Source organism: Cydia fagiglandana, chromosome 16 (genome assembly GCF_963556715.1).
Source record: "Cydia fagiglandana chromosome 16, ilCydFagi1.1, whole genome shotgun sequence".
Lineage (NCBI taxonomy): Eukaryota > Metazoa > Arthropoda > Insecta > Lepidoptera > Tortricidae > Cydia > Cydia fagiglandana.
In genome coordinates this window covers 2,769,537-2,783,855 of record NC_085947.1, presented here as the reverse complement: position 1 = coordinate 2,783,855, position 14,319 = coordinate 2,769,537, and the positions used below count along the sequence as shown (strand labels likewise).

Sequence of the window (14,319 nt, the reverse complement as noted above, 5' to 3'; positions counted from 1 at the left end):
TAACAAACATAATTTTGGTTATTTGAAGATCGAAACGAAACCAACAGAGTTTCCGAAAATGGCCGATAGTCGTAAAATGAAGAATGTTATGAAAATTTCTTTTGCTTATTGTAAGTTAAATACGCATCGAAAGCGATAGTTTTTATGCTCTAGTTATATTCTCATATTTAGATAATAGATTAGAACAGCTTTTTCTTATCATACGTGCGTCTTATTCGTGAAACGTGTCAAAAACTTTTTTAGAAATTTGTAAGGTGCCATCTCTCTTCTTCCCTCGTTTTTTATCCCGTTCTGGTTTTTCGATTTTATATATGATTTGCATTTGTAACCACCTGACGAAGCCTGCGTTGTGGATATCCTACCTAAAAATTTGATCATATTTTTATAGATGTTAAATAAAGACTTAGATAAAAAATTATATATATATGTGAAGTGTAATTAAATCCAAAATAACAACTACATGCAAAAGTTCTTTTCCTTAATCTTTTAAGCTATAGGTAAGTAAGTACCTGCTAAATTATTTATTTAAGTACCTACCTACATTTTTACCAATATTTTATTCAAAATCAAACATCTAGTTGGAAAGAAATAAGTAGGTAGATAAAGAGTGAAATATTTCACGATTTCGTATGTCATTCTTGCGCAGAGCCATGCTAATCTCTCTCTGTTTCTAGTCAAATTTAAGTATATGAATTATGAATTGCCGAAGTACTAACCCACAATGGGATGTAGGTTTGTTCGTTACCTTGTATCTCTTTTTATCAGCACTTTTATTACTAAAAGTTTATTTGTGACGTCCCGCGATAAAGGTACCTTATGGCGGCTGGCGCTTATGCCGCATAGCGTTGCAATAATATTGGAGCGGCGTTAATAATAGCGTAAGCGCCAATCGCCATAAGGTACCTTTATCCGCAGGATGTCACATTCTGCTATATTATACTAACCCTGAACGGGATAAAAAGACAAATTGCTGATAGATACTTAGACAGATGAAACCTCCTCGCCATATCATAGTCTACCTTAATACGTAGGTTCTACGTAACGCGTATTAACTAGCCGTACCATTCGTATTCGAAAACACAAATCACTTGAAAACTGAAGGGTATGCCATTCACCATTTAAGTATTCAAATTTCAAACCTTATTATACACACAGAAAGATTTAAACTAACAAGACTCAGAAGAGACTTCATGTAGTATGTAATGGTAACACGTGCACGCTTTACTAACTCGATGTGTTTTTAAAGATATGTACTTCAGTATTTTCATTGGCATAGCCACGGTGCACGCAGGCAGCCTTTGAAAACACTTTCACGTCATATCATGGCATAAGCCGTTAGAAACTGTTTTTCACCACACCAGCTCGGAAAGGCTTACTTTGCACTTCAAAAACTAAGAGCAAACTTACATTTTAATCACAAGTGAGGCAAAGTAATCAAATGCAAATTTTGAGTTGTTTTGTTATGTTTGCTGGTAGAATTGACTTTTAAATCATGATTTTGGATGATAAATATTTAATAACATTCATTTGTATTTGATTATTACATTTAATATTTGCTTCAGGTTGATGTAGTGAAAGATTTTGTGTTTCAATTGGGGCAAATTTTGTTTAACCCTCGTGCTTTGAAACCCTCGCAACGCTCAAGATTCCATGTTTCGAATATTGATACTCGCAATATTAGCACGAGCGGTTAAACAATAACTTTGCCCCCTTGTAAAATAAATAACTATTTCAATATAGTCAGCTAAACTGAGGTACAAATTCAAAAACTCACCAGTAATTTAGCTTCACGACCTTCTAGATGGAAAAACAGCAAGCCAATGACTTGAAAATTTGCCTTGAATAACTGACAAAGCAACCTGCCTGTGTGGTGGGAGTGTAGGAGCGAGGGACGTATATGCTAGAAAGGAGCAATACGACCTACGACAGTGTTGCCACTCTCAATTTGAGATGCAATGGATAGTTGTTTGGTCGGATACCGGGTATTCGGCCTGACCATCGGCCGGCGGAATAATACCTACATTTCGGTTTTTATGTGCGCATTGTGCAGGTTTTAACCTGTTTCGTGGTGAACGTTGGCGCGGACTCATTTCTATGTTCGAAATGAGTAGGTACCTACGCGTGCAAGTGAGTGGATGTGGATTTTTAAATTGTTTTGAAATAATAAACGAGTAAGTACAATATGACCGTGACTGTTTCTTAAATCCAATTTGTTTACTCTGAAATCTAGCAAAGTTAATATCCGGTATTCGGCCGGATAGTGGGTCACTAATGTCACTATCCGGTGCATCTCTACTCTCAATATTATTCTGAGGTTCCAAATATCGGTACAGTTGTTTAATTGTTGCTTAATTTGGAGATTGACCCCAATTTCATTTCTGATCAAATCGGTCGATTTGATCATCCCGTCTGGACTCCACTTAACAGCCGTAACACATTAGCGCGCGCGCGTAACACGGTGCGCCAAACCATAGCCTGATGTCATGTAGGTATGTACTTAGTCCAAAATTATGTTATTTATATGCAATATATGCATTGAACGTTAAATCTGAACCAATTCGATTACTATTCTATAGTGAATCAGCATGACTTGAAAAAGCGCGGCAAATTTAAAACATGTATGTAAAAACCATTTAAGGTTTCAATAGCCCTCATAGACCTGACTTTTATCTCGATATCGTAATTTTCTAGCGACAAACCCATTATCTATACAAAACTGTCGCAAAAATGTTATCGCTTGTATATCGTGGTACAGGATAGGATGGAGCCATAGACTTACTACTTGCTTGCAGGTATCGTAATCAAACAAAGTGCTTGCTAAGTAGCTAAATACGCGCAATGTATTTTTATGTCAAAAATAATGTATTTATTTAATGTTAATTTAGTATGAATTATATAGTAAATATATGTATATTGTTTTATCCACAAATATGAACAATTGTAGTTAATTTACAAAACATAATTTATACGGCCACAAATAAAATATTAAATGCTTCTAAAGTCTGTTTGATTATTTCTACATTGGAAACGAAGTCATTTCAAATTATAAAAACATTAACTGAACACCTTATTGCTACCTGCATTCACCGCTCGCCGCTCAGCTACCCCCTGACGAATACCACGGCCTTACGTTTTATGACAGGACTCTGAGTCAGGGGAGTGGCACACTTGGTCCGCCATTTTAGTCAGTCATTCCATGTTCGGGTGCGCTTGCGTTCAGTCGAGTTTTGGAATATTACTGCAAATTTTTGTTGTTTGTTAATTTGTTGGTTATGGTGTCGACTTTTATTGCCCTAGTCGCCAAAATAAATGATGTTACTTAGTGAAATTTTAACCGACACCACACGGTAAAAATAAGTTTAACAATAATTACTTAGTTAAAAATCGAGTAAAAACGGTATTTTTAATACTTAACTTATATTTTTTGCTATTCAATTAAAGAGTACTAACAAAATCCTAACTCAATTAATTAGTGCAAATATTTTAAGGTTTGCGATTCCTGCTCGGCCTTGCGTCGTAAGGTGCCCGGTACCACTGTATTGCAGCAATAACTAGAAATGCTTACTTTGGGGAACATTAGCAACTGTCGTTTTTGATAATTACATTTTAGTGGTGAGGGGTGGTTCTTAAATGACTGCTATTGAAACCTTAAATGGTTTAAACTTATAGGCGCGAAGATTTGAAATCCCTAAGAAAATTTTAATTTCGCGTCTTTTTCTGCTATCAAATTATGTGTGTTTCGGTATAATAGCCCAATATAATTGGCCTATTATTGTATTAAATTTAACGCGCACGCAAAGACGGAAAGCCTGCAATTATATAAAATTTACTTTCTTATTTACAGCACTCTTGCCCAGATTAAAGCTGATAAGTAGTTCGAATCTAGTCTCCCATATTTTTTAATTTCACTGGTACATATGTCTTGACCGAGTAAATAGTAAATATACTAAATACTTTTTTAAATATTCGCGCTCGGGGCGGGGGGAAGTTTCATCGTTCCGCCGCCCGCTCCATGCAACGACCAATCGCGTTAGCTCGCTGGCTCGTGCGCGGCAATTTTAAAGCAACGATAACGTTTTTGATGGTTTTTTGTGTTATGAATCATATTTAAAGCCGATTTTTACAGTATTCGACGATCGAGAACTCATAACGAAAATCCCATATGATATTGATCTATTACCATTTTTAACCAGGAAATGAAAGCACAACCCCATAAAACCCACCATACGGTATTATTTAGTGTACGATTAAATTGCAACGCTTGTACTTATTATAATTTGGAAATAATTAGAGAAAAAATAGCCTATTACCATTTTTGAGGACGGAAATATACTGAATTTAATAATAACCGTAGGTTACTTACTTTAAATGTAGGATACATAATTATTTTTTGTGTGATTCATGCTTAATGTTATAAATCAAATATTTCTCTATGAGTATTAATTTAAAAAATGTTATTAATATTTTTTACAAATTTTCTGTGATTTTTTATATTTTTACATTTTTTTTTAAATACCTAAATGTAATATATTTATTTGGATTATGTGTCGACGTAATCACTAGATTTATTGTCTGTCCCATACACCGAATAGTTCGGCTATTACTAATTATTTCCATTCCGCCATACTAGCCGATTGTATCTTTCTTGGGCTACATTGTCGCACTGGATAACCGAGGTCGATGGAAACAACTTCTTACGCCATAAAATGGCAGTCCCGCCGTACGGCCTGCCCCGCAGAATACCCGTCGCCGTGTCAACTGCTGATGTTCCAGTACAGGCAAACTCGTCACTGATGCTGCTTAAATATCCGAGGTCATGAGGTAGAATCCAAGTCTCTTGTAAAGCTATAATATCAGCTGTGTTACACAGTCGTCTAATATCATCCGTTGACCGCTTAACACTTCGACAGTTAAAAGAACAAAGGGTAACTTCATTTATTTTATTTATTCCCATTGTCTGTTTTATTGTTAGAACTCGTCGTAGCGCACGTAGCACTCGTAGCATCCACCGTAGCACTCACCGCCGCTCGGGAGCTCGATGTGTTATCATTGTTTTCGGTACGTTTAAAACTAGACGTTATGAAACGGCGAAATATAACTCCGCTCGGCCACAACTTCTCGTCCAGAAACATATTCACTTTATTTTTACACACGTAGAACTTATACGCGTTGTGATTGCTATTTTTGTCTTTCATAACTATTTGATCTAGCGAGATGTTATCTTTGGTTTTTTCGCGTATATATTCCATAATGTCGGTTTTCGAAGTATCCTTATGCACATTTGTGATCAAGATTGGAACTTTCGGGTCGGCAGCTCTAAACTTGCAACTGTTATCCGCCTTGCCCATTTTTCCGATGAGACGGTTCTTCGAGGCCGGTTTCGACCGCTTTTTGACTGTACGCCATTCTCCTTCGTTTGCTACACTCGCGTATGTCTTTCGTTGGTTATTTCCCTCAATAACAGGCAGGTTCGTCGATTCCGAAGCTCCATCCACCTGGCTGGCTGCGCACGATACTTGTTTACCCTGCGGCCGTTCTGTTGAAATGTCAGGCGTCGGCGGCGAGGAGAGTGGCGGAGAGGGCCGCTGTGCAGTGTCGTGCGCCTGCGCACACGCACTGTTTTGAGTGATGTTCGGCTTTAGGACACTCTGTCGCGACGGTGAGCAGGATGGCGACTTGTCAGATTCGTGCGGGCTGGAGTGAGACCGCGTATTTCTGTTATGATCGTCGTTATTATATTCTATGCTTCTATAGCATGCGTCAAAGTTGGTGATCCCCATTGGTCCGCTGTTCAAATAACCGCCGCGTCTTCCAACGTTCACATTCAAATATGACTGGCTAACGTTCTGATAAAATGTATCATCACTTACTTCTGGAATCTTGCGGTTCATGAGCTTCTGTTCCAGATTTTCTAGCATCTCCATTGTAACATACTGTGACTTTATGGTTCGCAGTTCATTTCTGAGCACCACAATATCCTTTAAAAGCGACGTTACGTCTACAGAGTCAAAGTCTAACGGCGGCAATTTATGCAGATCGCGGGCAGCGAACACAGGAAATTTCTCAGGCTCCGTAACCCGGGCTAACTCGATAATGTCGTCAATATCGCGGCGTTCTTTTCCGTCATTTTTTCGAACAATCTTTCTCTTTCGCGCAGGGACAGATAGAAATAATAAGTCCTTAGCCTTTTTTATATCTTCCGCCGAGTAAAAATCCACACATATTTTGCTCATGCTCTCGTTGTCCATTGTATGCAACTTATTAACAACGAAAGTTAAGAGTTCGTTTATCACAATATCACAACTATTGCACTTCAAAGTAACTGCCATGATGCGAGAACACGGCGGCTAGCTGACCGCGACACGACCGTACGAACCGATGCGCGCGCGCGACTAAAATCAAAATACAATTTGTTTCTATAAGCCGTTGGCGGCTGTGGGGTGACACTATGGCAATCCTTAAGGCGATATGATTCGACTCATCAACGAATCTGAGGGGGTGAGGTGCGCGGCAAACCGTGAAGCCCCGCCCGCGCGTCCCGAACCGCTCGACGAGCACGTGAGCGCGCGCTGTGCGCGGCGGCGATAGCAAACGGGTCACAGTATAAGGATCTTATGATGGCAGTATTTTAACCATACCGTGCAAGGGTCACGTTTTTATAGTTTTTATTGTATATGTATATATTTTTTGCATTACGTGTTTCTGATCATTATATTTAGAATTATTATTTTTACAGAGCCATGTGTACTTATTATTTAGTGATCGGTAACAACGTTTTAATTTAATGGCAGCGTAGTAGAATTAAAGTACCGAAAGGAAATAAACATTTTAAGGTGACGGTCAATTAAGGTAAGGTATTGTTCATATAAAGGTAAGGTATAGGTAGGTAGGTAGGTAGGTAAGGTAGGTAGGTAGGTAGGTAGGTAGGTAGGTAGGTAAGTAGGTAAGTAGGTAGGTAGGTAGGTAGGTAAGGTAGGTAGGTAAGTAGGTAGGTAGGTAGGTAAGGTAGGTAGGTAGGTAGGTAGGTAGGTAGGTAGGTAGGTAGGTAAGTAGGTAGGTAGGTAGGTAGGTAGGTAGGTAGGTAAGGTAGGTAGGTAGGTAGGTAGGTAGGTAGGTAAGGTAGGTAGGTAGGTAGAACCTTAATCAATCGGGGTGAGAGATTAGCATTTTACTCTTAAATACGACAACCTGATAAGAAAACGCAAACATAATCGAAGAGTTTGTATACTACATTGTAAAACACCGGTTGAGTAGAGAGTAATTTTTTTTTATATGACAAATGGTATTCGGTTTTTGAGTATCAAAGCATACCTAAATAAAGAACACTATTCAATAAATTTCAGCAAATCGCTTGAATACATCCCGAAAAACAATACATTAAAGAAAAATAATAATAAAATCATAAGTCAAAAACTGTCACTAGTAGGATTTGATACTCAGCAAAAATATCCTTCATTATAATTAAGAGGTACTCACAAAAAAAAAAAAATATTTTTTTTTTATCGGGCTTAGGGAAAACTCAGTTAAAGGTCAGATGGAGGAGCGGATGATGGAATTGAATTGATTGGCAGAGCTAGACAAAGATAAGTCTGCAACGATTTTGATTTGGTCTAACTTTTAACTTTTTTCATATTATGAGAAAGCCACATAGTGCTTTCGGTGGGGGGTGTTTAGTATTAATCCTTAATACCTACTGCTATACTGATTTACTTGAGGTAGCGAGGCTACTGGCCGGCGACACACAAGCAATGGTCTAAAAAGTAATAACTAACGGTGTCAGTGTCACCAAAACATCGCGACAGAAAGGATATCTGAATTCGCAAAATATACCATAAAACAGTGCCTTGAAATAACGAGGAAGCCAGCAGCGAGCAATCCACCCGCCGAGGCCTCTGCCAGCTGCAGACCACAAAATCCCGGTAAGCCCTTCTACAATCTGGTAAAGCAGTATAGTGTAGCGAAGGAACTAACTTAAAAAACTACAGTCCACTGGCTTTACGCCACACGTACATACCGTAATGTAACAAATTATTTTCAATATTATGTTTTGTTTCTTCCAAATATCTATTAAATAATTAACTGATTGTTGTTGAAAACCTGTTCAAGGACGCCGAATTAATATCTACTATTCCACGTCCTTGAACAGGTTTAAAACATCAATCATTTTCTTTTTCTACCAGATATGGTTCAGTCAAATTAATTTCTTCTACCTTTCTTAGCTAAACTCTAGTTCTACCTAAATTAGCCAGACTCTAAAACCAGTACAGGCAGCAGCAGATATAGATAAGCAGAATAACATGTTCAAAATGATCGACACAGACCTTATTATCTTGACATTTCCGTGTCATCATTTTGATTACTAGGCCCCGTAGCTATTTCTGCTGCTGACTGTACAATCCAGTAAATTTTAGTGAAACTTTTTTTTTTATTCAGTCTAGCGTATGCTTTATGTTTATTTATTACTATCGACCCGCCCCGGCCTCGCGCGGGTTAACAAATCGCTTAATAATCCTATAAACTTTTGTATAGGATTTTGCTTTGTTCGTCATTCCCGCAGCTCGACTTTCGGCCTCGCCCAAAATTACTGGGGGTGGAGCATGCTTGGACATTCAAGATAAAGCTCCGGGCCTGACGACCCTCCGCGGGGTCGACCTTCAGCCTCCTTCGGGCTCGCCTAACCTACTTGGAAATTTAAATTTGGCCTGTGTCCGCCGCCATTTTGGATTTTTCCAATTTTTTTTTCACATAGTAATCTTGGGCCTCCAAGCTCGCCGCATGCCAAATCTCAGCGCACTCGGACCAACATGAAAAAAATTAAAAAAAAAAGTCGCCCTGTGTGATTTTTTTAAATGCAGTTTGTTTTGTCTTGGGGCCCTCTATGACATTTGGTCGAGCACCCCCCACCCACCGCACCTCATATGAATACTTTTTGAGATATTGGGGAAATTAAAGATCTCTACTTTCCCCCCTTTTTTTGCTTATAACTTTTGATATTTTGTGTGTGCTACTACACGCTTCGAATACATTTTTCTAGGCATTATGACGAATCTAATGAGGTATCACACGTATTTTTAGGAGTATTATCTCTATTTTTCACCGTGTTCAGTTTCTCGAACAAGACTAATACAACCAAGCACAAGATGAACTGCCTGTAGGCACTTGGAACTCTCAATTATATTTAATTCATGTCGACCGTGGTCAAATATTAAAATTAGTGATATGTATTTAGTTCTTAAATAATTGTATTGCGATATGCTTATTATGGTAATTTTTTCAATTAATTCAATTTGACATTTTATATTTATATAAATTTATGATTATGATGATAAATTTGCACGCTTGACGGGCCTGGCACGTTGCATGCGATCCAAAGCCGGGCGCCTTCGGCATCCTCATACTAAAAGCGTAACACTATACATATATTGTAACATCCCCATACTGTGTCAATCCAAATAAATAATTTCTGATTTTCAAAGGAGTCAAAGAGCACGAAGGAATATAATCATTTTGCAGATCGGACGTAGGTATATCAGTAAAGGTGAAATACTGTAAATATATCATACTAGGCGCTTTCAACCACCTCGTAAAGTATTAGATGCTTCTGTTATCAGAAAGTGTGTTTTTATAGCACTTAGTGACTTTTTCTTACGTCTCATATGCTTTGTTTCCCATTGTTTGTAAATGGTAAAATCACGTGACCGCGCGGAACACACTGACACAGGTCCGTCCTCTACAAGCGCTGCCGCGCGACTGAAGAGGGCGTAAGTGCGTTCGCGAGTGATTGCGCTTGCGGATTTAGTAGGTATTGAAACATAGAAATTATTTTAATGATGTTACCGAGACAAAGTGATCCAAAACGTCTAGATTATCTTATTACCTATACATTTGTGTAAAAAACAAGTCTAAAAAGTTTGTATTGTAGATATGGTTTGGATTTATTGTTAAAAAAAGGCGTAACTTTGGAATTTTTTTCTATCGAGCAAAGTTTATCTAATCATGTTTTTGAGATCCAAAACGTATCTGCCAGATCCTTAAATATAAGATATATTTTTTTCACAATTTTAAAACATTGTTTCTTATATTTCTAATGGATTCAAAAAACTGGTTCGCTTAGCTCCTACGGAAAAAGCACGCCTTAATCTACGATCGCGAGACGGGCGAAACGCGGAGTTTTGGCCAAAACCTAAAACGAAAGTCTAGTGCACTCACGGATACCAGGTGTAGCTTTCATCCTGGAACTTAGCGTAGCAGACAGATCGACGTAGATCAGCGGCGGGCGTTCATCGAGCCCCAGCTGTGACAAGCTAAGGCGAGAACAAGCCGCGGCGCTCGGAGTTTCACGGGAAGGACCCGCGTGAAGACACCTTGGAGTCGTCGGACGGCAGCATAGCCATCCGACACACGGCCTGCAGGTCAAGGCCGCGTCCTACGGCGTAGAAGCAGCGTCAGCATGACGCTCAGCAAAATCGGGGACGCGCATCAGCGCGCCAGGGAACACGATCACCAACCGTGCTCATGTCCATCGGCGACACGGGACGCACTAAGTAAATCACGCGCACAATTCACGCACAGCGATATACGCACTTTACAAATCGGTCTCCCACCAGCCGGACCAGGCGGCGGAAGGAGACGAGTCGACTCCTCTCAACCTTTAATTAGGAGCCATCCACACGCTAGCGTATTCCCATTCCAAGTGTAAGTGACAGTTCGGAATCTTCTCCTACCGGTCACGTTGCGTTTCGATTCACATCAACACATTAAACGTCAAACCAACTTAAATCTTTTCTAAATCAAATGATTCTCGAAAAATGACAATGCTCATTAATACTTGTAATATTTTAAGTGGTTAATAATAATTACTAATAATTATATTTTTATCGTACGTTTCTACTTTGTTTCCTTTGGAATATATCCTTGCTTATGCCTGAACAAAACGCCTATATTCTTAGCTGTCACCGGGCTGTCACACTTACGACTACCCAACGAAAGTCTTTTTTATGTTTTTATATAGTTTCATAAATGATTCTAAAATACAAATTAAATTAGGATGTGACCTACTTGAGCAGTTAGGGTGGATCACGAGGATCATTTTGATATGCGTGAAGCCAGGTTTGGTTCAACAACCTCTGCACAATCTGGGTGACAAGTTCCGTTCGAGTGGCATGCTCTTTGGACTTGTTTCTTCGAAACCAGTTAGCCAGGAGACAGGATATGTTAATCAACCTGCAGCTAGGAAGGTACGTTACGGTTTTACCTAAGTGTCACACTGTGGTGTATGTTATTTTGTTGGAAATGCGACAGTCATGTTGTACAGGTTATCCTGTATGGAAAAGTATGTATCTATCATAGGCAAGTATGTAGCATCGCTACAATATCTAATGTAGATCTAGTTGATCTCTAAATCGTCTCTAGATCTTGTGATTATCTCGAAATCCGAATAGGCCTGATTGATTCGAGTTACTGTAAAAAAACTACATTAATTATCAATTCCGTTCATATTATAGTAAATACAATTTTAATATTTAAGAATTACATAACGGTAATTATGACTGGTATGATATGTCAAAATTTATCGACACCGACTATAACCAAAAACATATGTAACTTCGTATAAGATGAATAAAGTGTAAGGAAAAAATGTGCCTCGGAAATCAAGAAAAAGTAATTCTCGGCTAGATGCTGCATACACCTAGCCTATGCTCGGCTAGATGGCGTGACGACACCGTTTCATATTTAACAATTTTAACAGATGGATATCAGTGAATGAACATGAATCAAAATGATATAAAAATAACAAAATCATTTATCCATTACAAACATTTTTTTGATAATTTTATACGTTTTCGTTTTGAGTTTTAGTCGTGTGTCGATAGATGGCAGTAACTTTACTGTGACTGCAAAATTTACTATGACAGGACCCCTCTATACTATCTATTCTTTTTGCTATAACTTAAGCAACTATAAGCAACTTATATCTACCCTCGCATTAAAATTGCCCCTGTCAAACCAGGCTATGGGGTCATCCATTACATCACACAAAATTACGATTTTTAGACCCCCCCTCCTCCTTTATCACACTAGTACACGCGAAAACGATAGAGGTCTTTAATACGTACTATCACTGTGTCACACTTGGGATTGCCCCCCCCCCCCCTTCTGTTGCTGTGACGTAATATGTGGATGAACCCTATGCTTCTAACTGTTAATAACTCTTTGATAAATAATCGAGTGGAGACCACGGACTAGCAAACGCAGCGTAGGACGTCCACCCACAAGATGGACGGACGACCTTGTTAAGGCCGCCGGAAGACGCTGGATGCGGATCGCTTCCAACCGGTACGAGTGGAGGTCCAAGGGGGAGGCCTATGTTCAGCAGTGGACGTCTTATGGCTGAGATGATGATGATGAAATAGCCTGCGCAAGCCTATCTACATAACATTAAGGTTGGCACCACTTGACGTCCTTTTGCGTGCACGAGCACAGATAAGGATAATGACTTGAATTTTGACAACCCTAAATAGACGATAGGGATAGTGCCATACATTAGAGAGGGAAAGCATGATTCGTCCCTGAATCGCTGTCAAACTTTTGTTTTGTAGGAAGTGTCCTTTCTGTACGGTAGCAGGTACTATTAGTTTTATTATGTGGTGTCACAGAATGTATATGAATTTGATATATTCATACTGTTGGAGCACAATTACTTAGTAAGAAGCAAGGTCTGTGAAGTACGTACTATGTTGTAGTCAGACATGTAGGAAGGAAGTCTCTGTGAGCCAACCAGACCGCGCTGGAACAACGTGTGTAGCAGGAAGCCACGTATGACGCGTGACCCATCCCCGTGAAGCCGCACCAAATCCAGTCACCATGGTCAAACTAGCCAGGATAGCATGAAGTAGTCAATAGTCTGTGAAGTAGGAAGTGTCATTTACACATGTACGGTAGTACTGCTATTTATTCTGTGGAGGGTGGAGGATTTTTCCTCAGTATGCGCTGCGCGTAGGAAATCCTCCTCGATGATCTGCGCTGCACTGCGCCAGTCTGCGCTTGCCTTAACGAATTTCACGTATTTCCAGGAATACACAGCCTACGAAGTGAAGCATTTCAACCACACGGTGGTGCATCGAGCGCTGTGCGTCCAGAAGACTTGTAAAGACTTCATGCAGAACAGGAGTCTAGAAAACGAGGAGGACCTAAAAGCTGTCCTTGAGGCGTGCGTGGATGACGAGCTGTGGAAAGGATACAAACTTAACGCCAGGTAATGTTTATTTGTGACGTTCCACGGTAAAAGGTACCTTATGGCGGCTGGCGCTTACATCGTATAGCGCCGCAATAATATTGGAGCGGCGTTAATAATAGCGTAAGTGCCAACCGCCATAAGGTACCTTTACCCGTGGGACGTTACATTTTACAAGCTTTTATTTAGTTTCACCTGACCGTCGCCTTTCTGTCTGTAATCAAATCTTGCAAGTTAAAGATCCACTTCCCGTTTTCCGAGTGAGCTGAAATTTTGCATGCATGTATAAATCGGATGACAATGCAATATTATGGTACCATCGAGCTGATCTGATGATGGAGACAGGAGGTGGCCATATGAACTTTGTGATGAAACAACGCAACCTAATTGTGTTAGGGGTTTTTAGAATTGTCTTGATGAGTATTAGTTGTCTGTCGTAAGATAAGTACAGTCAGCGATAAAAGCTTGTACCAAAAATAAAAATTTTGCCAAAAACTTATTTAGAGCTCCGTACAAAATTTTGTTCACGGAGCATTTAGGGCGTTCTATAATTGTGCCATTCACGAGAACGTTTTCAATTTTCTACGGGAAAAATTCTGAATCGAGAACATTTCCCATACAAAGAGAACGTTCCCGAGATCAACACAACAGAACTCGCGTCCGCTAGCTGATGAACCTGCCGCGAAAACAGAAATTCGCAAATTACGGGCATCTTTCTCTTTTACTCCAATGAAGGCGTAATAAGAGTGACAGAGGAAGATGCCCGCAATTGCCCAGGTGAGTGGGTTAATTCTACGGCTTTCGGCGGCTACGGCGGGGATTCTACCTACCTTATGGCACCCGCGTGCGACCGTGCGTGCGCCCGCTCCGTGCATAATCGCCCTTTATGGCATCACTTCCATATAATGGCTCCTCTTCACGTTGGGCCAACGCCAACGCCAACGAGGGATGCAGCCATGCGGTAGAATGAGATAGCGATATCACTTGCTCCCTCTAACGCATAAATGCGTCCCTCGTTGGCGTTGGCGTTGGCCCAACGTGAAGAGGAGCCATAAGTTATAATCATATGTGACGTTCCACGGGTA

At 39.8% G+C, this 14,319-nt stretch overlaps 1 protein-coding gene and 1 non-coding gene across 2 annotated transcripts in view; one reads left to right on the top strand and one right to left on the bottom strand.

The window, feature by feature from the left end:
• Positions 1 to 14,319, top strand: part of LOC134671691 (nose resistant to fluoxetine protein 6-like) — a 50,924-nt gene that overhangs the window by 24,867 nt on the left and 11,738 nt on the right. The window contains exon 3 of the mRNA XM_063529517.1: positions 13,074 to 13,255. Within this exon, the coding sequence (XP_063385587.1) occupies positions 13,074 to 13,255 (182 nt within the window). The remainder of the gene's footprint in view (positions 1 to 13,073; positions 13,256 to 14,319) is intronic.
• On the bottom strand, positions 602 to 712 carry LOC134672353 (U6 spliceosomal RNA). Its single transcript, XR_010099334.1, has one exon. It is a non-coding gene; the product is annotated as a U6 spliceosomal RNA (small nuclear RNA).